This window comes from Eleutherodactylus coqui, chromosome 5, assembly GCF_035609145.1.
Source record: "Eleutherodactylus coqui strain aEleCoq1 chromosome 5, aEleCoq1.hap1, whole genome shotgun sequence".
NCBI lineage: Eukaryota > Metazoa > Chordata > Amphibia > Anura > Eleutherodactylidae > Eleutherodactylus > Eleutherodactylus coqui.
This window is the reverse complement of record NC_089841.1, coordinates 59,499,356-59,525,519: the sequence shown is the minus strand read 5'-3', so window position 1 is coordinate 59,525,519 and position 26,164 is coordinate 59,499,356. Positions and strand designations below refer to the sequence as shown.

The following is a 26,164-nucleotide window of genomic DNA, read 5'->3' as shown; positions in this document are numbered from 1 at the left end:
AGGCGAAGCACGCCTCAAATCACTGCGAAGAGTCAGTCGTTCATAGATGAGGCGACCTGCGTCCATGAAGGGAGAAGCCGCTCGTTAGTTTGTTCCGTTTCACTGCGCTGATACAAAGTGACTAACGAGCAGTTCTGTCAGACCCCATCGGGTCCAGCTTTTACACAGGAGGACTGTAAGGCAAAACAAAAAACAAAAACATTCGTTTTGTGGTTTTCAGTCGACTAAGGGCACCTTCACACGGGCATGCGGTGCCAGCGCATCACACATAGTACTCCGTACCAGTCTGCCATAGGCTCCCATGTTGGCACTCACAAATATTGTACAAAATACACACACGAGAAAGATCCCAGCATGGTCCATCTTGGCATGTATAGTGCGTGCGGCACATGTCTATCGTGGGCGGTACAGAGCGAGTTACACTTGTCTGAGCCCGACATAAGCACCCCAACACGGGGACGACACGAGACGCCAGTCACTCACAAAGTATTGAGTTTTCAAAAAGTAGAACATTCATTGATGTGAAAACAGAAGACCGCAAACCCAAAGGCCTGCAAGCCCCTCGTACATCACATTATACTACCGCACCCACTACCCTTTAAAGGGGTTGTCCCGCGGCAGCAAGTGGGGTTATACACTTCTGTATGGCCATATTAATGCACTTTGTAATGTACATCGTGCATTAAATATGAGCCATACAGAGTTCCAGCTCGCGCCAGAGAGCTGGGCTGTGCATGCGCAGAAGACATGTGCGGCGCGAGCACGCCGGAGCGGCCCCATTCAACAGAACAGAAGACCGCACAGCGCAAGCGCGTCTAATGGAAGAAGGCAGCGTTAGTCGGCGCCATGGAGACGAGGACGCCAGCACCGGAGGGGGTAAGTGAATAACTTCTGTATGGCTCATATTTAATGCACGATGTATATTACAAAGTGCATTAATATGGCCATACAGAAGTGTATAGACCCACTTGCTGCCGCGGGACAACCCCTTTAAGGCAAGGAGCGTAGCTGCCCCTGTGGTTGGCACATGATAGGCTGGCATGGCTATGGGGGCACTGGGATGTGGCCAGCTTGTATGTAGGATATATTGTATACCACACGCAGGGTATCAGCCATGACAATTATTATATATTCCAGCCACCAGGGGCGTAACTATAGGGGATGCGGTTGCACCCGGGCCCAGGAGCCTTGGGGGGCCCATAAGGACACTCCTCTCCATATAGGGAGCCCAGCCATATGAATAAAGCATTATAGTTGGGGGCCTCATTACAGGTTTTGCATTGGGGCCCACGGGCTCCAAGTTACACCTCTGTCAGCCACTATACAGCCGCAGTGTCCCCGTCCTGCACATGTAGAACAGCCCCCATTACACACTGCACCCCAACAACCAATCCTCCTTCTCCTGCGGTTGTCTGCCAACAAGCAGCGCATCTCAAGGACATTTGTCCCCGGCCGCTGCCCGTACTCACAGAAGACGTCATCCCGCAGCTTGTGATTGGCGCTCGGTCTGTATCACGTGATCACCTCCAGCCCTCCCCTCCCAGCGCTGGAGATTATGTCCGTGTTTACGGGCTCTTCCACAGAGACGTCCGCAGCCCCGGCACTCGTCACCAAGCTCAGCGGCCGCCGCCAACACCGGGATGGCTGAGGCGGTGAGGCCCCGCAAGTCCAAGAGCAGGGCGAAGCATGAAAAGGTAGGGCGTCCTAGAAATAACCGCCGACTGACAGTACCCCCTGTCACCTGACCGCACCTAAGAGACCGCTACCTGCATAGGGGCGGGGCTTTATCTCTGACCAATCAGCTTTCTCACCTGTGCACCCCCTTCCCCCACCAACTACCTATCAATTATTAACCAATTAGCTGTGGGGTAAATTTAACCCTTTTTATGCCCTAACTGGACCCCCTCCCACTTCCTTCCATATTGCTGGCTGTAATGGCTAGATTAGAGCAGACCATCTCCTGACCCCCCTCCCCACCCACCCCACATCGGCTTGGATTAATCCAAAGGAAGAGTGGAGTAGTTACCCCTAGCAACCCCGGCAGCCAATCACCTTCTTACTCTTATTTTTATAAGACCTGTTGAAAAATGAAAGCAGCGATTGGTTGCTATGGTAGATAGCGCCACCTGCTGTAATCAGCTCTTCGGTGTAGTGCTCAGCGCCGCCGCATAATGGTGACTGTGGGCCGCTATGGTTTTATGCACCAGAGAGGGGGGAAACGTGATTGGCTTGTGGGCGTCACATGACACCGCCTTGCTGTGCTTTTATGGGATACCTTAGATTTTATGCTGGCTGCGCACGGGTGTGTATACATGCAAAATATGCGCACGTATTGCGCAGAGAATTGAACCCATTGTTTTAATTGGGTTCATTCTCACTTTTGCGCGCATTAAAGGCACAATTGTGTCCGTATTATATGTGTAAAAAAAACACCCGTAAATACGGATGAAAAGTCCGCCCGTGTGAATGAGCCCCGTGCTAAAAAAAATAGTGTAAAAATAAAACGCGTGAGAAAATCGCAAGTGGCTGCGATGCTCAAACATCATGAACCAAACTGCCATTTTTGCCGCAATTTTCTCACGGCGATATCGCGATCGCCGGTGTGAAGGAGCCATCATCACCTTGTTATAAACGTAGATGTTTTTAAGACCTCATGATGTGGAAACATATATCAGCCTGGTGAGAAGCAGTGGAAAAAGCGTAAATGACCTTGTTTTGGGGGTACAGAATAACGTAGTTGACCGCACTACTATTTCACGTACGCACTAATGGCATTACGGACGCTCGCTTAGCTCTGAACAGTGGGCTGACCTGTAGTGAGAACCGCCACTCCTCACCGCCGTACGGCGCCAGATAATTCGGGGACAGAATGCTGGGGCTCCTTTACATACGCCGTAAAGCGCCTCCATTGATTTCAGTGGGTCTTCCCAGACGAGCGTCCGAACCTGGCGTTTATAACGCCGCGATTTTCAAATGCCGCCTGCTGTATTATAGTGCGTTGCAGCACTTTTTATCGCACCCCATCGCCCATTGTAATGATAGGGTTGTTAAAAACCGCCGTTGAACGCGCTTGAAAACGGCGGTTTAACGGATGGCTGTGTGAAGGCCGCCTGAGGGCACTTTCATACAGAATATACCCGTGCGTTGGGCGCCGCTATAAGCGCAGGGGTTGGTTATTGAAAAGTGGGCTTTCAGAAAGATTTTATGACTAGCAGCCCTGGAAGATACAAAGTGCGCCACAAAAACGAGCCCAGCACCGCACTGTTATGAGGGCTATCCAAAAGAAAATCTGTGTTGCCCATAGCAACCAATCACAGGGCATCTTTCATTTTACCTCAGCAACGTAAAAAATAGCAACCAATCACAGGGCAGCTTTCATTTTACCTCAGCAGTATAAGAAATGAAAGCCGCGCCGTGATTGGTTGTTATTGGCAACCAACATTACAGGGGAAGTCAGTGAGTTTTCGATTTTTAATTCGTCGCCTGATGCTGAAGAACGCTCATACGACACAAACGGAGTTTGCCTTTTATATACGATTCCCTCCCATGTGAAGGCAGCCTCAGGCCTTACTGCACACGGGGCAAACTGAGCAGCGGATTCCGCGCTTGTCAGCGGGCGCGGGCGATCCGCTGCTCACTCTGCCCATTGATGTGTGTGGAGATTCCTTTCTTCACGCTCACCAGTGGACTTTATCTGCGGCCGCTCCGCGCCGAAATGAGATCGCAGCGTGCTCTATTTTAGAGCACATACGCAGGGACGGCTTCCATTGAAGTCAATGAGCTTTGCAGAAGTGTCGCAGATCCGTGTCATCGCCTAGCGACGGCGTGGCGTCCTCTGTATCAGTGGCACACCCGCATACAGAAAGAAGAAGAAATGTGACAGGGTCGTTGGCAGCGGGCACCAGAGGATTCTGTGCGACATTTCCCACACAGAGGCCTGAGGAACGTGATTTTGAACCCGCTTTCTGACTGTTTACTTGTTCTGGAGGGTCACATGGTGGCGCCCGCTTCCCTGTCACACACGTAGCGGGTAGCACCGAGAGATAAGCATAGGGTGAACAGTTTCACTCACATTCGCCGATCGGAATCGCGTAACTTGCTCAATGTACAGAACGCAGCATTTTTTATATGGGCGTGGATATACCCGCAGCCGATCCGTAATTACATTGTGTCCGGGCTGCGGGGGCCGCATCATCACTAAGCGACGGCGTGGGGAATACAAACAACAAAACGTGACGCATGAGCGCCGGTGTGAGTATGTGGCCATATGTGGTATATTACACGGCCGGCTCACAGCTGGAAGCCACTGCAGGAGGCTCACAGCGGATTCCGCTTACGGCTGTGAGCCCGGCCTCCCTCACACAAGCGTTGCTGAAAGCGCCGCCATTTAAACCGCGGCGCTTTGCCATATTTTACTTTTGTTTTCGGCCGCCGTGCGAGAGGCTGCATTAAAAAAAAATGGGAGCCTCTGACAGCGATTCGGGCGGCGCTGAAAACCCGTCTGTGTGAGGTCGGCCTCAGAGCGAGCAGAGAGATTGTGCATGTTTGACAGGATCACCTGACACATTGTCACAAACCACCAGTGTTTGTCCTCTGAATGTAAACACTGACTAAGCAGAAATCTAGCAGCTGGTGAGGAAGTGAAACGGAAAGTCCGTGGCAGAGCAGCTGCCGAGGCCCCGCAAGTCATATGACATTTTTCACTGATCTGCACTTTTTTTGAACGCTTTCATAGAAATTAATGGGCGTTTCTTGAACATTAATTGCCCAAAAAGACGACCTGCTGCGGTCAGAGTGTAAAGGCCCATTTAGACACAACGATTATCGCTCAAAAATCGCTCAAAGCCGACTTTTGAGCGATAATCGCTGTGCCCAACTGCACTGACATTGTGCAGTTTTCGCTAAGCCGTCGCTCATCATCGTCTCTCAGTGTGCTAAAAGACAGGATGAGCCTTATCAGGGATTCACAGCGGGATACAGCTGATACTATTGTCTCAGCTGTATCCCGCTCCCTGATCACAGGCTGGGTATGAAGAACAAAGTGGTCCAGCCCTGTTCTTCTTACCCCGCACGGAGTGCTTGGCTGTATAACAGCCCGGCTCTGTGCAGAAAACATCTGGATACGGAAGACAAGCGGGGACACCCCGCTGGTCTTCTGCATCCTTCGTTCAGAGCGCTCGTCTGTAAAACAGCCGGGCGCTCGGAGCAGGGAACAACCGGATGCAGAAGGCAAGCGGGGTTATCTACTGCATCCTCCGCTGGGAGCGCTGGGCTGTATGACACTCAGGCGCTCCCAGCGGGGAACAGCATGATGCAGAAGGCAGGCGGAGACTCCCCGCTTGTCTTCTGCATCCTCTGCTGGGAGCGCTCGGCTGTATGACAGCCGGGCGCTCCAAGCGGGGAACAGCTGTATGCAGAACACAAGCGGGGACGCCCCATTTGTCTTCTGCATCCTCAGCTCACAGCGCTTGGCTGTATAACAGCCGGGCGCTCGGAGCGGGAAACAGCTGGATGCAGAAGGCAAGCGGGGACACCCCATTTGTCTTCTGCATCCTCTGCTGGGAGCGCTCGGCTGTATGATGATAATCTTTGTGTCTAAATGGACCTTAAGGATGCCTCCACGCTTGAGAAAATCACGCGATTTTTGCGCAATGCGAGCATGAATGAAAACGCAGAGTTATGAAACCCATGCTTTTCAATGGTTTCATTCACATCTGTGATGTTCCGAGATTTCCTCTATTTCTGTGTTTTGCTTTTCTTTCTTTGTTTTATCGCAGTGCACGAACTTGCTTTTTTCGTTCGATGCGTTTTTAACAGAAAGTCCTATTTTTTTTTTTTGCGCGACAAAATTGTGTGCAGCAGCCATGTTTTTGACGCTCAGACATTTCATGAGCAAAATTGCGATATTGCCGTGATTTTCTACAGTGTGAAAGAGTCCTAAAATTGCACATATGAATGAACCCAATGGGTTCTTCTCCTGTATAAGTGCTGTCCACCTTGGTCTCAGACAGAACTTGCGCATGGGAATCGCCCGTGTGAACACAACCGTAGGGGAAATAAAAAATGCATTAAAAAAGATATATAATTCTTTACATTTTCATTCTGTTTCTTTTGTATGTTTCATGTATGTATGAAGCGTAATAGAGATCACTGTAACCATAACAACCTATATACAATGAAAACCTTATTTATTTGCACAAGGAACGCCATCTCACATCACAAAAAAAGGAATAAACGTTAAGCCCTAGGTACCCCAAAATGGTGCTAAAAACAATCTGGCTGCATCAAAGAAAACTGAAAAAGTTTGGGCTCTCAGAATGCGCTAAAATCTATACTTATCCCCTGCTAGTACCGTGTTTCCCCCAAAATAAGACAATGTCTTATTAATTTTTTGACACAAAAGAGGCGCTAGGGCTTACTTTCGGGGAATGACTTATTTTACTTACCTAGCAGGCTCGGTCCAGGTCCCTCCCGCTGTTCTCCAGAGCCCCGACGCGGTTCCCGCAGTCCTCGGCCAGCCACACAGAATCGCTTCCTGGTTACAGGATCGATATATCCCGCCTCCAAGAATCGATGCCTGTGATTCGTTCTCGAGCGCTGCATTGATTGGCTGAGCCGCGGCACTCAAGAGAACCAATCACAGTCATCATGTCGTGGAGGTTGGACTTAACCGCAGCTCAGCCAATTCATAAATCCCACCCCCACAATGCGATGCCTGTGATTGGTTCTTTGAGCACTGCTCAGTTAATCAATGCTGTGCTCGATGAACTAATGTGATGTCTGTGATTGGCTGAGCAGCGCTCGAAGAACCAATCGCAGCCATCACTTTGTGGAGACAGGATTTATGAATTGGCTGAGGCGTAGCTGCGCCATTTCATAAATCCCGCCTCCACAACATGATGGCTGTGATTGATTCTTTGAGCGTTGCTCAGCCAATCAATGTGGCGCTCGAAAAGCTAATTACAGCCATTGCTTCATGGAGGTGGGATTTATGAATCCCGTAGCCAAGTGATCATGTGCAGGCGGCTGAGGACTGCGGGAACTGCACTCGAGCTCTGAAGAGCAGCGGGATGGACCAGGACCGCGCCTGCTGGGTATTCCAATTTTCTTTTTCATGTAATGTAACTAGGGCTTATTTTTGGGGTAGGGCTTATATTTCAAGCCTCCCCAAAAATCTTGAAAAATCAGGCTGGGGCTTATTTTCAGAATAGGTCTTATTTTCGGGGAAATGGAGTAGTCGGTAATTTTCAGTGCTGTTGTTGAAATGAATGAAAAAGTGGCACACATATGTGTCCGCCGCTTTATTCATGCGGGGTATGATTGCTGGGACCCCCACAGATCCCCTACCCGTGCATAGGGAATAACTTTAGATTTTGCTGTAGCAAAAAGTTACCTGCGGGTCTACAGGTGGCAAACCCTCGGTCTGGGCTCCTGATTGGCTGTGACTCCAACATGTGGTCGTGGCAGTGACCACTAAAATGTCCCAATGACCACCTTGGTGGAACGGCTCATTAGTACGCATACAAAGGCAGCAAGGATGTTCTCCTATTTTTCCGTGCCCCCTTTCCTCTGTACAGCAGACCTCACGCCTCACATCCTCTACACATCCACTATCGCTGTGCGGAGACAGGTTTTTACTAGTGTTTCTTAAAAAGTCCTCCTGCTTGTTGACAGGTTCCTTCTAATCAGAAGTATTTCCTTCTTGGCTTTCAGCCTTTTGCTCCTGGAAATAGTCAACAGATTATTAGATTTGACAGAATTTCGCTTTTGATGATAATTTTGTCTCCATTTCACCCCCGGCCCATTTAGTGACAGTAATGGGTTAGACTCTATTGATTTCCAGTCCGCCGCTGATCTTTGAGCTGTAGCTGTTTTTCCCTGAGTCGTGTGAGGTAGGATGCCTGCTGCGTGCTGTCAGGTCACGTTTGTTGTGGCGTACGGGTAGTGACGTCACGTCGCCGGCACCTGCTCATCTACCTGTGTGTCACCACCGTGATGATGATGATGAGTGATGCAGGCTGACTATTATTGTAATGCCATTGTGATGACCCATCTTATTACTGTGGGCCACGTGGATGTAATTACATACAGCGCGCCTCTACCTGCCATCCTATTGGAAAATACCTGGCTACATATCCCAGAAATACCAAGAGGCAAAAACATCTACTTACACAGGGATATGAAAGCAGGAGGTGTTACTGCATAATGTGGCCATTCAGGTGCCTGGGAATGCTGGGTAAAAAACACGTACAGGATAAGTAATGTATGTACACAGTAACTCCACCAGCAGAATAGTGAGTGCAGCTCTGGGGTATAATACAGGATGTAACTGAGGATCAGTACAGGATAAGTAATGTATGTACACAGTGACTCCACCAGCAGAATAGTGAGTGCAGCTCTGGAGTATAATACAGGTTGTAACTCAGGATCAGTACAGGATAAGTAATATATGTACACAGTGACTCCACCAGCAGAATAGTGAGTGCAGCTCTGGAGTATAATACAGGATGTAACTCAGGATCAGTACAGGATAAGTAATATATGTACACAGTGACTCCACCAGCAGAATAGTGAGTGCAGCTCTGGAGTATAATACAGGATGTAACTCAGGATCAGTACAGGATAAGTAATGTATGTACACAGTGACTCCACCAGCAGAATAGTGAGTGCAGCTCTGGAGTATAATACAGGATGTAACTCAGGATCAGTACAGGATAAGTAATGTATGTACACAGTGACTCCACCAGCAGAATAGTGAGTGCAGCTCTGGAGTATAATACAGGATGTAACTCAGGATCAGTACGGGATAAGTAATGTATGTACACAGTGACTCTACCAACAGAATAGTGAGTGCAGCTCTGGAGTATAATACAAGATGTAACTCAGGATCAGTACAGGATAAGTAATGTAAATACATAGTGACTCCACCAGCAGAATAGTGAGTGCAGCTCTCGAGTATAATACAGGATGTAACTCAGGATCAGTACAGGATAAGTAATTTATGTACACAGTAACTCCACCAGCAGAATAGTGAGTGCAGCTCTGCAGTATAATACAGGATGTAACTCAGGATCAGTACGGGATAAGTAATGTATGTACACAGTGACTCTACCAACAGAATAGTGAGTGCAGCTCTGGATGTGTAACTTGAGATTAGTACAGGATGAACAACTGGTCAGACCTCACTTATCAGCTATTACTGACTTCTCCCAAGGATGGGTCATCTATTTGTTAGATCTGGAAAACGCCTTCCCTTTCACACTGTGGATTTTCCTCGTAGAGCCTTTGCGGTGGAATTCACGGCGGACCGCCAGATGTCTGCGGTGTTTTGCCATACAACCCGCATCAATAAGTGATTAGCTATGCAAAACAGTAGGAGACGCGGTCAGGCGGATTCTGGCGTGGATTTTGTCGCAGACGCCATGTGAACACGGTGGGGGCTGACTTCTTCCCTTCTAGTAACAGTACAAGTCTTGTTCTATGTGTTGCTGGAGGCTCGAGGTCACGCGGCAGTCAGTACCTAGGATCCGCTACGGGGGTCACATGCTCATCCTGGATAGATAGCGTAGAGGACTGTATGTGCTTCAGAGCTGACATCTCCATCCTGCCACCCTGCAGTCATTGAAAAACTGCAACTCCCAGCATGCAGCGACCACTGCAGTCTGTCAGGGCATTCTGGGAATTGTCGGTGTGCAACAGCTGGAAAGCATAAGAATAATACCGCAATAATCTCTGTATAGGTAGCACTATGGGACGGGCTCAGCCTCCCAAAACCTGGGTGGCTGATGAGTCAATGAGTTGAGCACCGTGAGACGGGCGCCCAGCATCGCCTCACATGACTGTCACACAGAGCTCTCATATACATCGGACAGAAGTAGGCTGATGGTTGATAAACTGCGGAGCCAACAATCGTCTGGCGAGCGGTCGTTTAGCAGACGCCGCCGTACACATTTTACTCCATTGGCTATATATTGGTTCAGTGAAGCATGGCGAAGGATGAACGCGCTTCATGGACTGGTGACTTTTGAACGAAGGTTTCCAACAACGCCATGTCCGGGTGCGGAGTGGTGCTTAATAAATAAAATCGCCATAAGGCTGACTTTCACACGGGTGTATTTGTACGCACAATACACAGAGAATATGACCCATTGATTTCAATGGGTTCGAACACATTTCCATATATTGCTGCGCATTTCGGTGGCACAAAAAAAAAGAACTTGCTCTATTTTTCTGCATATTTGCGTACTGAAGGTCCTCATAGAAGTCACTGCGGGATGCGCAAAAGGAAATGCGTGATTCTGCGCAATTCCACCGCAAAAATAACACACCTGGAATTCATTAAGACTAATTAGCCAATTAAATCGCTGTGTCTTTGTTTGCCATGCTAAATGAACATGCCTTTCGAGCACAAAAAATACAGTAAAATACGCTGATGTACGGGCAAAAAAAGCAACGTTCAGTCCGCAGAACGTGCTTAGGCGCGCGCAAATACACTTGCGCTCGTGTGAAGATGGCCTTACTTTCACGTTGCCTCCAGTCCAGTGCCGCCAATCCGATCCCTGCTAACATGGGAAGTTGTGACTTCACATTCATCAATCACATGACCACCGCAGCCAATCACAACTGGCCTTAGCAGTCACCCGCCATTGATGCACACATGACTGATGAGGTTAGCGATTGGCTGCAGCCGTCATGTGATTGACGGACACGACGTCATCGCTTTCTGTATCCGGAGTGAAGGTGCGCTATAATGATATCAGTCTTTCGGGTTTCTACATTTAGTGATCTTCATATACTCGATGCTCCGCCGCGGCTAAAAGCTACTTTCCCAAAGTGATGCGAGGCGGTTTTAACGCAGAAACCCATCGCATCTGCAGGGACATTGCATGTCGGTGAGCGCGAGATCGGACTGAGTTTCATCACCCGATATTGCACTCACCCGTATGCAATTAGCCTTAGGGCGTCAACCCACTGGCGGTTTTTTTTAACGCTGCGATATCCCTGCGTTTTTTTAAATGCACACGTCAATGGGACTTTCTAATGTTAAAACTGCATCGCACAAAAATCGCAAAGCACAAACTTGCAATTTATGTGCGATGCGATTTTAACACGTGCATTAAAAAAAAACGCTGCGAAATTGCAGCGTTAAAAAAAACGCTAGTGGGTAAAAGCCGTTAAGCTTATAAACTCTGAACCAAAATCCACACGTCTAACGGCGGATTGTGCCGCAGAATTGCACGCAGATTTAATCCATTTTTAATTGCTTAATCTTTTAATTGTCAAAATCTGCATCTGGATTTTGGCGCAAAATGTGCGGCGTGTCGTGGTGCGTTCTGTGGGGTATTTCAACCCGCGTAAGTGTCCCTGAGACCTCATCAAACAGCTCCTTCTATCTCAGCTTCCACCTGCATGTCACCCTGGACATCTAGTTTTGGGGCACCATGTAATATGTTGTGGCTTACGTAAGTGTTAATCATGGCGCCGTCACATCGGACGACTGATCATACGGCGGATGAAATCCTCACAGCGGTAATGTGGAACAGAAAGGATAAATCTCCCGTCCTCTTAAATCTGAACTCCGCTTGTTAGGAGACTGTAATTACGGTACTTTCATAGTTACCATGGGAACCTCTTACAGAAAGACAAGAAGGCCGCCTTCCCATAATGCCTCACTCCTAATTCTCCTGTTCCGTCATTCCACAATATGCTCACAGTTTGTATTCTTGCTGTCAGTCCTTACTGCGGCTCTTATACTTTATTTGCAAAGATTATATTACCTGTACCCCATTTATTACCCCCCCCCCCCCCCCCACGGGGACTGGTGTGACGGCACTAGGTTATCCGACTGATTTTGCAAAAAAAAAAATCGCACCCCCAGAAGACGTTGTTGTTTTACTACAAACCTCGTCCTGCAGTTCCATCTCCGACAGACATGCCAATGATTAGAGCTGTGGTGTGATTAGATGAACGGTCTTGTCACCTGAAGCCCTAAAAGTACTTCCCCCTTGGCCTATAAAAGGCTCTCGGAGGCTCCTTGTGTGTATGACCTCTTCTTCCGCTTGTGTAGAGCTTGTTGACCACTAACTCTCCGACGCAGAGAAGAGATGTCACCCCGTTACCAGAGTCTGAGAGGGGCGCACTATTGGGATGTGAGAAGCTGGATGGTCATATCGATGCATTGTCCCCCACCGGGCCGTTCTGTCCAGACTGTTAGCGGGTGTTGGGACCAGTGGATGTGTGAGGGCACACACGGTGACTGGGCTCAGGGCGCCCCCTACAGACCACCAGTAGAGAAGATGGTCTGATCGGCTGACAAACGCGAGCAGCTCCAACTGTCTCATTGTTCGCCATCCAGAGACAGGGGGCGCCATCATTGCAGGTCCCACTGCTCGTGATTCCTATCAACATGTTGTTGAATACAGGCGGAAGCAAACGACTCTCTCCATAGTGCAGCCGTCTGGGTTCATATTGCATTGAATTCATTTGGAGATGCGCCTGAATTACCAAATTGGGCCGCCATACTACTGCTCTCTCAGCAAGGACAGCTGACCCAAGTGTTGGATCTTCGCCAATCAACTGTTGATGACCCATCCTGAGGATTCTTGGCTACCGGAAGCATTGCCTGGCCTATAAGGCTGGGCTGACACAAGCGTATCTCGCAGCATGATGGCTGCGAGAGATTACATACGTGGCACGCAGCGACTATGCAAGGAAATTGCATACTTGCTTTGTGCTGCCAATTGCCATGTACTGTCTTGGCATGCATGTGCACATAATATGCACCAAGATAGAATTTGCTGCGTTTTTTCATGCATGCACAATTCGTGTGAGTGACAGAATGGCCGCGTATGGGAGATTGGTACAGCTGAGTCTTCCCTAATGGAGGGCAGCTAATTTTCATACTTTTTCCCAAGGACCATTACCTATACGACTCTGAACACAATACTGCGGTGAATGTTTAAGGTTCTGATGGACCCTTTTGACCTATGTGCCACGCATGTAATCTCTTGCAGTCAGTGCGCTGTGAGATAAGCTTGTGTGAGCCCAGCCTTATAGGCCAGGCAATGCTCCCGAGTAAAATGATATTTAACAAGGAGAAATGCAAAGTCATTCATCTGGGCAAGAAAAATGAAAAAAAGCACATACAGAATGGGAGAAATTGAGCTAAACAGCAGCACATGTGAAAAAGACTTGGGTATACTAATAGATCATAGACTGAACATGAGTCAACAATGTGATGCAGCAGCCAAAAAGGCAAACACAATTCTGGGAAGTATTAATAAGAGAAGCATAGAGTCTGGATCACGTGAGGTAATTATCCCCCTCTACTCTTCCTTAGTCAGACCTTACCTGGAATACTGTGTCCAGTTCTGGCCCCCTTACTTCAAAAAAGACATAGACAAACTGGAGCAAGTGCAGAGAAGAGTTAGCAAGATGATGAGCAGTCTGCAAATCATGTCCTATGAGGAACGGTTAAAGGATCTGGGAATGTTTAGCTTGCAGAAAAGAAGGCTGAGAGGAGACTTAATAGGTGTCTACAAATATCTGAAGGGGCGTCACAGTGCAGAGGGATCAGCCCTATTCTCATTTGTACAAGGAAAGACTAGAAGCAATGAGATGAAACTTAAAGGGAGGAGACACAAGTTAGATATTAGAAAAAACTTTGACAGTGAGGGTGATCAATGAGTGGAACAGGTTACCACGGGAGGTGGTGAGTTCTCCTTCAATGAAAGTGTTCAAAGGTCGGACAAATATCTGTCTGGGATGATTTAGTGAATCCTGCACTGAGCAGGCGGTTGGACCAGATGACTCTGGAGGTCCATTCCAACTCTACCATTCTATGATTCTATAATGGGGTTCCTCAGGTTCATCTGAGCTGTCCGTCTGACTGTAATGTGTTAAGGACTTATTTAAGTCCTTTAAAAACCCAGTGTGCACAACTCAGGCATTTCAAATCCACACTGGATCATTAATGCACTATAGAGGTATGTTGTGCAAACAGACTTCCTTACATCACAGTTACAGATATTTTGGGTTGCACCATATCTTATACTTTGGTTGCAACCAGAGCTTCATTCCTTATGTTGCTGGCTGCATATTAGGATCCATAATACCGACACACTCAATCGAAACCATCAGGGGGCAGCAGGGAGTTGTGAGGTCCTGCAGTACGTGAGCTAAGCAGAAACCAGCAGAATCTTGAATACGTCATTGGATGTGATTAGAGTATAAGAGATGACGGCCCCGTTGAAAACAATGGGCGATGGATGCGATACCAGGCGTTCTATGGGAACGCCCAAAGATAGGACGTGACGCAATTTCTTTCTCCTGCGCCACGATGCAGAGAAAAAAATCGCTCATGTGTATGACCCCGTTCAAAAGAATGTGGTTCGTATTCGTGTGAGATTTGTGCGTCTCGCAACGCACAAATCTCGCGCGATTTTCTCGGCCGTGTTGAAGCAGCCTTAGAATTGAACAGTTCAAGTAATTTGCCATCATTTTTCTGTTTCTTTTTTTTTCAGACCAAGAAGAAGCAGCAAAGTCTTGTGGACATAAGACCAGAAAAGTCTCTGGCGTTGGAGGAGGAGAGAGATGTCCTTAATGTATTGGATTCGGATCCCTCCTCTCAAAAACAGAAGACGGAAAACGAACTTCCAGATAATTTTATAGAAATCCAGCTGAACGATGAAGCCGGCGTAGCTGATGGTAAACGACTGAGCAGCTTGTCTGTGACGGACGTCTCCTCCGTAAATGAAGGTGTCTTAGAGGACAAGAAGGAGACGAAAAATCCTGAGTGTCAAGAGCCGGAGTCTGGAGGAGCAGAGGCCACCACAAGCGTTCCTGGCACTTCTCAAAGCTGTGACTCGGTGTCCAAAAAGACAGAAAGTACTGAGATAACGGACCCCTCTATAGACGACCAGCACCCCGGAGAGGCTGCCGAAGTCCATCCCGCTGTCCTGTCCCTGAAGGAACTTGATGTAGTCAACACCCAGCATTTCGTGGAAGCCAAAGAGATCCTGCATCTGTCCAAGGTGAAGTCTATATACCCGGAGCTGCCGGTGGAGGCCTCCGACCACTCAAGAGATGTGGCGACAATCAAACCTCTGGTTCCTAACGAGAAGCTCTATCCTGAGCTTTCCCAGCAGCACAAGCCCATCCCCTTCGCTAGGGAGCAACTCAAGATTTTTGAGCCGTGCTCCTGGATAGAGAATGTGGACTCCTTCATCGAGGAGTTTGAAAGGATCGCCCACCAGGATCGGCACGAGTTCCATGAACTTCTCATGAATTACGGTCGATGCAGGAAGCAACTTCTTCTGGCCGAGGCCAAGCTTCAGATCATGCTCTCCGACTGGAAGAATATTAAGAGCAAAGTGTGGGACTTCAAGGAGGAGCACATGACCGTACAGGTAACTCATTGTGTTTTATGAGATCTGTATCAAACTAGATTCCTTGACATGTAAAGGAGTTGTGCCAAGATTTAAGGTTAGGCAATAACTGACTAGTGGTGGTCCAACCATTGGGATGAGGCTCCTGCGGTAGCCAGTTGTCTTCTGGCCAGAACCAGGACACTGAGGAGAGGGAGGGGAACATGGCGGATATCCTGAGACATATAGAGACTATTTATGTAAACACTTTTTAGTTTTAATTAATGGTACATGACCGCTGCAACCAATCCTCAGATGAGGGCCAGGGATTGACTGCAGTGGTCACGTGCCATCTCGTATGTGGTCATGCTACCCGGAAAAGAGAAAGGAGCAGATTAAATGGCAGAGAAGCTAGAGAGGCAAGTATCTGCTCGGGGCATTGCTACTCATGGGGGCAGATAATAGGGGAACTATTACTGATGCAGGATTAAGGTGGCATTATTACTGTCTGGGCAGAAAAAGCGGTATTATTGTGTGAGGTAAAAAAAGCAGGCTTGTTATTTTTTGGGGGGGACAGAAAATTGGGTATTATTATTGATGTGGGCAAAATGCACCATTATTACTGTATGGGGCAGTAAAGATGGTATTATTACTGATGTGGGCAAAATGCACCATTATTACTGTATGGGGCAGTAAAGATGGTATTATTACTGATGTGGGCAAAATGCACCATTATTACTGTATTGGGCAGTAAAGATGGTATTATTACTGATGTGGGCAAAATGCACCATTATTACTGTATGGGGCAGTAAAGATGGTATTATTACTGATGCGAGCAAAATGGTCACCAGTGTGCCTAGAATTTTGTAAATGGTTCCAAAAAATTTTCGGGTAGCCACAAAAGAAATTCTGCCCGCTCCATCAGACGTGCCACGTCTGCAGTTCATATGATGGGGAGAAGGCGCGTCTAGCTGCAGTTCCTGTCCTGGATCAGGGGGAAGTGGCCACACTTATTAATGGTGGTGAGGGGGATGTTCTGAATGTGATTACTATACTGCTGGGGAGGAAGGCTCTGGATGTGACTATAAGGCTGTGAGGGGGAGTGCTGGATGGGTGTATGTAATTTATAATATAGTTCAGTAAGTCTTTTTTACATTATCTTTAATTATATACATGTATTTAAATTTGGCGACAATAAACTTACTTTGGCCCCTAAAGTTTTCAGCTTGGTAGCCAATGGCTCCTAGGTAACTATTTTTTTAGTCTGGATCCTTGCAGCATCAGCGCACTTCACACTCGCATCCGTCCCTGGGACTCACAATATAATCTCTCCATGACTCAGCTCACCAGCTGATAGGAAGCCATCATTCCCATCAGTATGTGGAGAACATACAAACTCCGTTCAGATGTCCCCTCCGGTCCTGCAAGGGAAGAGTACTAACCACCCGGCTGTCAGGTGACTTCATCCTCCGGAAGACTTTCCTTGATAGCCAGTCCGTTCTGCGCTTGTATCGAAACAATATGATAGAATGTCCTTTTTTTTGCACTTGTTCCCTCGGCACAGAGACCTGTGACTATGATCACCCGTGTCCATCGGGCTGAATATCAGATGCATTTGAGGCCTCGTATTCTGCCGTTCAGCACATTCCTCTGCATCTTTATGCCAGTCCCAGAATCCCTGGCATTGAGTCGTGCCCCACAAGCGAGGGCACAGATCCAGCTTGCTTTATCTGACTGTGAGAAAGGAACACCTTCCGTGGTTTTATCAGACCAAGATGTAACACGTAAGGCTAGAGCAAACACACAAGTTTTGCATGTCGTACCGAGTGCCACCGCCCTGTCATAATTTGCACACATAGCCAGCCAAAAATAGAAACTTGGCGGTGTCTGAAGTGGTGGGCATCCCAGAGGTCGGACACCAACCTGTCGGACTTTTATGGCATAATTAAATGTCATTCAATGAGGACCTCTAGTGATGTAGCTTGAGAGGTCACAGCGGTCCCTCTATGCCTTGGGGAACCTCCTCCTGCTACGCTCCCCCATCACTGTAGCATCATTGGCTGCATCCCGTTCTCCTGTCTCCTCAGTGTCCGTTCCCCAAGTGCTTTGAGACACCGGAGTTTAGGAGACGGGATACATTTTTCAAGTTGCCATATACCAGCACCACGTTGTGCAACGACCTGATAGAATCAACGATGAGGTACACTGGGGACGATGGGGCGCACAGCGAGGCCACTGTTGTTCTTTAGGGGAACATGCAAAGAGGGCCGCTATTATTTATGGGGGGAAGGGGCACACTAAGAGGGGCTGCTATTGTTCCTTGGGAGGGTGGGTACACACGAAGAGGGGCCACTGTTATTTCTGGGGAAGATGAACAAATCGGTCACTAATACTCTTGTGGAGTAATATAGTGTACCCCAATTCAAAAACGAAGGGACAGATTAAAGAGGAGTCTGCGCTTCTTTATATCCAAATCAAGGAATAAACATGAAAACTATGAGGTCGCTTACTTGAGGAGGGGTCTCCCTGAATGGAGACCCCTCAATGATGTGATGAGCCTATAGGTATATGCTCCAGGATCTCAGAATCTCCTTCTAAGTACTCCCCAAGCAGAAATACGCCTTGTTTAATCTTCTTATTAGGAGGTTTATGAATAGATGCACGAACAAACAAACAAAATAAACATAAAAAGTCCCGCCCCAAATATCGATAGGGGCTGGCGGATGCATTGGAGAGTACCTGGAAGGAGATTCTATCTGAGATCCCTGAGTATATACCTATAAGCTCATCACATCATTGAGGGGTCTCCATTCAGGGAGACCCCTCCTTAAAGGGGTTGTCCCGCGAAAGCAAGTGGGGGTATACACTTCTGTATGGCCATATTAATGCACTTTGTAATGTACATTGTGCATTAAATATGAGCCATACAGAAGTTATTCACTTACCTGTTCCGTTGCTGGCGTCCCCGTCTCCATGGTGCCGTCTAATTTTCAGCGTCTAATCTCCCGATTAGACGCGCTTGCGCAGTCCGGTCTTCTCTGTGTTGAATGGGGCCGCTCGTGCCGGAGAGCTGCTCCTCGTAGCTCCGCCCCATCACGTGTGCCGATTCCAGCCAATCAGGAGGCTGGAATCGGCAATGGAACGCACAGAAGACCTGCGGTCCACCGAGGGTGAAGATCCCGGCGGCCATCTTCGCAAGGTAGGTAAGAAGTCACCGGAGCGCGGGGATTCGGTAAGTACTACCCGTTTTTTTTTTTTATCCCTGCATCGGATTTGTCTCGCGCCGAACGGGGGGGGCTATCGAAAAAAAAAAAAACCCCGTTTTGGCGCGGGACAACCCCTTTAAGTAAGCGACCTCATAGTTTTCATGTTTATTCCTTGATTTGGATATATAAAGCGCAGCCTCCTCTTTTATTTGTCCCCTCGCTTTAATTGGGGTACACTATATTACTGTCCATGTCCCGGGCACCATCCAAGTGTCTGCTGTGCATGTTTGGAGTCTGCAGCTCTCCACATACCAGTGGATTTTGTATGTTCATATCAGAATCGATACATTACAATCACTGTATATTTTTTCTAATACTCTTGTGGGGAATGTCCTTAGTGCTTTTCATTTGTCTTCAAGGGACAACCCCTTTAAGTAGGCATGACTCTGCTGATTGCTGCAGGTCTGAGCCCGGAAGCTTCATTTAGCCAGGCTGAGTCTGACCGAACAAGAGCCACTGGAGGGCAGCACCATGCCACAGACCCCTCTGTAAAAATTGGGCCAAGGGTGTGGGTGAGATACAGAGAATGTGAGCTGCTGAGGCCTGTTGTGAGCAGTTACAGTCTGTGTACAGCGCTGTCTATATGCTGGAGCTATATAATTACCAAATAATAAGTAAACAATAAAATTGTCATGGAGTAAAAAAAAACTAGTAAAGGAAATCTTTTTTTTTAACCTTATTATTGAATGGGGGGAGGGCATCAGAATGCAAAAGTTGTGCTACTGACTAATTCTCACAATTTTCTCCCACCTCCAGGGATTGTGTGAAGATCAGGCCAAGGTTGTAGGATACCACCATTACCAGACTGCGGAGGTCAACACGTCGGCGTTAGGAGACCTGAAGAGACTCTTTGAGCTGAAGTCGGACCACTTACATCAGACATTTGCTCTGCACTCCTACACGTCAGTCCTGTCCCGTCTGCAGGTCGAGTCCTATATCTACGGGCTGGTAAACAACTCCCCGTTCCTGAAATCGGTAGCAGTCTACCATCCGGATCACGGTGAGTGCTCCACTTAGGAACTAGATCCTTGCACTATCAGGCACACTTATCCATGGTCTCCGGTTCAATGGCACCATGGTGAATAAAGTTAAAGCATTTTTCCAGGACTTTGGATGACTTAACTTCAAGATAGGTCATCAGTAGTTGATCTGCTGCACGGGATCCCTGCCGATCAGCTAATCTTCCGGCACGCTGTGATTGTGGACTGGGTTGGAAGCAAGACGGCTCTGTCTGTATTACAGTGGTCCGGGTTGGTATTGAATTCGGTGAAATCCTACACCTACAATCTGGATAGAGCTGTCTCCTTCTGCCTCTCTCCACAATGACAGCAGGTCGTGTGAACAGCTGATTGGCGGGGTTCCAGAACGGCAGACCCCTCCCATTCAAGTATTCTGAGGATTGGTCATCACTAATAATGTCCTGGACAGCCCCTTTAATGATTGGATAGTAAGAACTTGTGCAGATTTTTAATATTGCATTTTCTGACTAAAGAAGAAAAAAATCTTCCTAAAATGTCACTGCATCTTATAGTCTGAAGTCAGGCTGTATAGTCTCAGCTAATGCTGCGAAATGCATAACTCATGTTCTTCACTACTTTACTTTCTCCAAATGGCCATTTTTACAGCCTGCAAAAGTGGAGGCCTACCTGCAGTCCAAAGCCGGGACCTCGGTTCAGGCCAACAGCTGGGTAGAGCAAAGCATTTCTACATTTTTTCCCCTTTGCATGCAGAGTTGGGTGCGTTGAAATAGACCACCACCTGGTGATACCAGACCCCGAGTTATTGAGCTGAGGGAAGGACCTGGATTCCATACTCTGCTGTACTCGAGTCCTCCTCTGCTCTCCTCTGTGGCACTTCCTGGTAGTGCCCAGAGCAGCAGCCTGTCACCATCTACCTGGCAGCGATATCCCTGCCTCCTGTACAGAAGCATATTGCGGACACTGCCAAGTGGTGGTCCGCAAACAGAGTGGCAGCACCATGTGCGGGTGAATCTGGGGCAAGAGCCTGCAGATTGAAAGGCTCATAACTAGAGATGAGCGAACGTACTCGTCCGAGCTTGATGCTCGGGCGAATATTAGGGTGTTCGGGATGTTCGTTATTCGTAACGAACACCACACGATGTTCGGATGTTCGGGTTACTTTAATTTCTTCCCTGAGAAATCTTTTCTATATGCGCTCAATGGGGCCGGCGGCAGCAGCGCCAACCCCATTGAGAACATATAGAAGACAAATCGTTCTTCTCTGCCACAGCTGTAACAGCTGTGACAGAGAAGAACGATGTTTGCCCATTGAATTCAATGGAACCGGCAATACAGCCGACTCCACTGAATGCAATGGGCTGCCGGCGATCGCGGGATGAATTGTCGGAAAGGGGTTAAATATATAAGCCCTTTCCTGCAATTCATCCAGAAATGTGTAAAAATAAAAAATATATATATACTCACCTGGTGCCCGCAGACGGAGTTCAGCGCGGCAGGCTGCAGTTCTCCTGAACTGCTCTGAACAGCTGTGAGTAGTATTCAGCAGCCGGGGATTTAAAATCCCCGCCTGCTGAATAAGATGCCTCTGATTGGTCACAGCCTGACCAATCAGAGGCCAGCCCTCACTCACACCCATTCATGAATGGGTGAGTGAGGGCTGCCTCTGATTGGCTCAGGGGCAGGAGAGCTGCCCCTGAGCCAATCAGAGGCAGCCCTCACTCACCCATTCATGAATTCATGAATGGGTGTGAGTGAGGGCTGGCCTCTGATTGGTCAGGCTGTGACCATTCAGAGGCATCTTATTCAGCAGGCGGGGATTTTAAATCCCCGGCTGCTGAATACTACTCACAGCTGTTCAGAGCAGTTCAGGAGAACTGCAGCCTGCCGCGCTGAACTCCGTCTGCGGGCACCAGGTGAGTATATATATATTTTTTATTTTTACACATTTCTGGATGAATTGCAGGAAAGGGCTTATATATTTAACCCCTTTCCGACAATTCATCCCGCGATCGCCGGCAGCCCATTGCATTCAGTGGAGTCGGCTGTATTGACGGCTCCACTGAATTCAATGGGCTAACATCGTCCCTATCCGTTGCTGTGTCGTTCCCATCATTTTCTTGAATTGCCAAGATTTTCACACATGAAAACCTTAGCGAGCATCGGCGAAATACAAAAATGTTCCGGTCGCCCATTGACTTCAATGGGGTTCGTTATTCGAAACGAACACCCGAACATCGCGGGAAGTTCGTTTCGAATAACGCGAACCCGAACATTTTGGTGTTCGCTCATCTTTACTCATAACCTATATATGAGCACCCTGCCCATAGAGTACATCTTAGTTACCCCTCCACCAGTCTGGTGGCACATTGTGAACCAGGCCCCTTACCAACAACCCAGTGACTGTATGCTCTTTGGGAGACATGGGTACCATACAAAGTACCGACTCTCCCAGAAGTGAGCTACACCAAGCAGCGTTGTTAGATGATGTGTGGCAACAGTGCTAATAACTGCTAGTGTCCCTGATGAATAATGAATCTACTCTTCTACCCCCGGACACCAAATAAGGAGGAGGCTACCCATAACCAAACCTGGTGACATTAACCCCTCCACAACCCAGAATAACAGTGAAGTTTTAATTAGTTTGATTTGTTTTCCTATTTTTATTGATATATAAAATCTGGGTGCATCCTATAGTCCAAAAAGTACAGTACTTTGCATTTCAATTCCTCAGTGTTTTCAAGATCTCTGCTTGCTGTCAGTGAATGGAATCTTTCCTGAGTCTGAAAACTTGTACAGATCTTTTCACTGAGGTCTAACTTGACGCTCCTGGGCCCAATGCGAAATCTAAAACCGGGCCCCCACTTAACATGCTATTTATAATACTGGGGTCCTTTTATGTAGCGGAGGGCCTTTGGGCTCCTTAGGCACCAAGGTGTGGGTGCGGCTACTCTCTCTGTGTCTCCCCTCTTTGGATTTGGATTTTCTGTATCTGTCATGCTGCAGTCACATTAGGACACAATGTGACACCATCAACAATCATTAGATGCAACTTTGCAGTGCGAAATTGCGACCTTCATGTCGCGCAACAAATGTTGCCATATATCCCCAGTCTAATCCAGTTTACGCACTCCTCTGTGACTTATGGAGTGTGGACTCCAGGCCGCTGCATTCTTGTCAGTGCGGGCATCTGATACATTGTAGCAAACTATCATGAGATCTCTAATCCAGTCTTTAGCGCCTCTGCCTTCTTGGGTCATCGGTCAGGCACAAGGAGTGATGCACTTCCTCACTGCCTGGTTTTGTACTTCTTCATCCTAGTAGATGTAAGTTACTTTCTTGTAGATATCCACTGTGAATTTGTTTGGCATTTATCCAATAACAGGTTATACTAATTACTAATTATTATTTTTTACAGCCCCTCAGAAACTGGAAGGGTCTCACTCCGATCTGATCCTGCTGAAGGAGTGTATCAGCGTCCTGTTCAGCTTTACAAGGAGGCAGATAGAAGATACTCAGTTCCAGAATGATATTCTGCTTTGGCTCCAGAAGTTGGTACGGCCCATTGCTCCATACACCAGTTGCATACCCGCTCCAAAGGCTGTTTTACATGTTGTACATCAGTGACTTGCTAGGCTGTAGGTCTACCAGGGTTGCTGTTGGTATCTATTTCAGTTTGTCTGTGGCTCGGTGTTATTGAGATTAACCCTTTTACTCAGTCCAATGTAAGTAAATGTGTTACCTTCGTCCTATATTGCCAAGGGGAACCTGAAGTTACTTGGCACTAATGCAGTCAAAACGGACGTGTCAGCTTGCTTTATGGGTTGCTAGACGCAGTAACAGACTGACAAACAAGACCCTAATGTCCGCTACCAACGGACGAATGGGAAAGGATAATTCTCAGGCGTCTGCCCACCAACGGACAGATAGGACAAATAAACATGAATTGGGCGTCCAACAACCAGTGGACGGATGGAACAGATATAGGATGGAATACAGACATAAACCACGACTGACAAACACCCAAAGCACTCACCAAGCATACCTGCACGCATAGCCCGACGGAATAACTTAGGTACAAGGTACCGTATTGGTTCGTGGATTGGCCAAGTCACTTAAGCCCGCACGCCCACATCAAGAGTCCTCGTTGTTCTGTGGGTCCCTACTCTTAATGAGACAACTAACCCCAGGAAACCTGTCTGCAAGCAGGGCACTCGTCCCGATAAGGACGACCCCGTGCTGGAACCTAAGGACCTAACTAGCCCAGAGATGGTAAACAATCCAAAGCAGGACAGGACACAGTTCACACCTACACACCAACACAGCATGCAATGCATACACAACTGAACAGGACTGTTCACACCACATGTCTGGCAACCAGCTCAGACACACAGAACACATCGCAGCTCACACCCACAGAGAAACAAGCATGAATGCAAACACAAGGGGGAATGAGAAACACTAGCTCCCTCCAGCCAGAGGGCTGATAGTTATATGCAACAGACCAATGATGATTGGCTGGCTGGAGAACACCACATCCAGCCAGCTCAATCATGCCACACCTGTGGGATTGTGCTCCTTAAAACCCATAGTACTACAGGTCCCAGAAGAACAAACTAACAAAATGTTGATGTACACTGGGGTAGTACGGAGCAGGTTCGAGAGCTGAGCCACTCTATCGGCGTGACATGTCAGCTGTCATAGACAGCCAACATACGGCTGTAATTGCCGCAATCAGAGGTGATTTTGATCGCATCTTAAACCATTTAGATGTCGATTCTGACAGTGACATTTAAATGGGCTGACAGACGAAAAGGGCTCCTTCTGTCTCCCGGATGGTCCACTGCAATGAGATAACGGGGTGTGTGTCAGTTGTCATGGCAGCCTGAGGCCTTCATGGCTTACAATTCTCAGTCATTGTTACAAGGCTTGTTTAAAAAGTCCAACATTGACTTGCAGTAATACTACCTTCCAATAAGTGGCGCTGCAGAGGTATTGTTCCATCTTCCATTTGCATATTTCCCAGAGGAGTATGGGTGGCCTTATAAGTCTCCTCACACGCCTTCTAGGTGCTCTCCTTAAGGAGAAACAATACCCTTCCTGACTGAGGGCTTATTCAGACGAACATATATCAGCCGGGTATTCACGCTGGCCCATATACGACGTCCCTCTCTGCAGGGGGAGGAGGCTGGAAAAGTCGGGAGCAGTGCACTGAGCTCCCGCCCCCTCTCCGCCTTCTCTCCGCCCCTCGGCACTATTTGCAATGGGAGGAGCTAAGTTCAGCGAGTTTGCTCCGCCCCTCCCATTGCAAATAGTGCCGATAGGCGGAGAGGGGGCGGGAGCTCAGTGCACTGCTCCCGGCTCTTCCAGCCTCCTCCCCTCGCAGAGAGGGACGCCGTATATCGGCTGGCGTGAATACGCGGCCGATATATGGTCGTCTGAATAAGCCCTTAGGGTCAGGTGATATCAGGCACAGCCAGTACTAGTTGTATGGACCTGGTAAATGATGAAGAGGAGCCGCACCTTCAGCAGTAGTGCCATATGGTAAACAGATTTTATTGTTATGCAAGTACATTCATATATCACCTGCTGCTTCTCTGCCTTAAGTGGCTAGGGCAAACATTTGCCCCTGCACAATGATAAAGCATCTCCACCTCTGCAGGTGTTTTCCTGATAAGTATAACTGTACTTCTTTATGGCAGTGTGGAGAATCGCTGTACACTTCTAAGTTATGAATACTTTTGTCTCATAGGTCTCCGTGCTATTGAAAGTTGGATGCCTCGGAGACCACCTGTTCCTCTTGAATCACGTCCTGCGAAGTCCAGCAGGTATCAATAAATGGGCCATCCCATTTGTGCAGGTGAGTAGCAAATCAATTTGCAGCAATTCTAAAACTCACTATATACACTGATTGGCCGCTTTATTAGAGACCCCCTTCTAGTAGCACTTGGGACCTTCTTTGGTCTTTAGAACTGCAACAGTTCAACATAGTGTACATTCCACTAGGTGATGAAATCGTATTGCAGGAATATTGTCCCCTGCGGACAGGAAGCTTCTTGTAGTTGCTGCAAATTAGATGGAGGTGCTGACATGTTCTGACAGCTGACAGGAAGGGGTCATCGATTCATGCTGCTTGTGCAAAATTCTGACCTCTCATCAGCACGGTGCAACAGAAATCTGGACTCATCAGATCATGACATGTTTTTCCACTACTCAGTGATACAATTGTTGCGCTCTTATTCTCGCTGGAGTCTCGTCTTTCTGTTCCAATGGTGCTGGAACTGGTTGTCTGCTGTTATAGTCCATCTGTGCTAATGATGACTTGTGCATTTGGACATTTTAGGTGGCGCACCAGCGTTGTATTTGGCTATAACTTGCCTGACTGTACATTCCTGTTAATCAGAATGATCCTTGACATCGCCGATGAGTTCTTCACGTCACAGGATCCACTTTTGCTGCATGTTTTTTTTTTTTTTGCTCACACCATTCTCGGTGTACTCTGCATACCGCTGCACTAGAAAACCCCACGCGGTTGGCAGTGACATCCCGGCCTCGT

General features: G+C 47.9%; 1 protein-coding gene across 1 annotated transcript in view; it reads left to right on the top strand.

Moving 5' to 3' along the window:
* Positions 1 to 1,542: 1,542 nt before the first annotated feature.
* Positions 1,543 to 26,164, top strand: part of EPG5 (ectopic P-granules 5 autophagy tethering factor) — a 108,725-nt gene continuing 84,103 nt past the window's right edge. Inside the window, exons 1-5 of the mRNA XM_066602607.1 lie at positions 1,543 to 1,694; positions 14,523 to 15,407; positions 19,388 to 19,631; positions 23,027 to 23,163; positions 25,361 to 25,468. Of these exons, the coding sequence (XP_066458704.1) occupies positions 1,641 to 1,694; positions 14,523 to 15,407; positions 19,388 to 19,631; positions 23,027 to 23,163; positions 25,361 to 25,468 (1,428 nt within the window). The 5' untranslated portion in view covers positions 1,543 to 1,640. The remainder of the gene's footprint in view (positions 1,695 to 14,522; positions 15,408 to 19,387; positions 19,632 to 23,026; positions 23,164 to 25,360; positions 25,469 to 26,164) is intronic.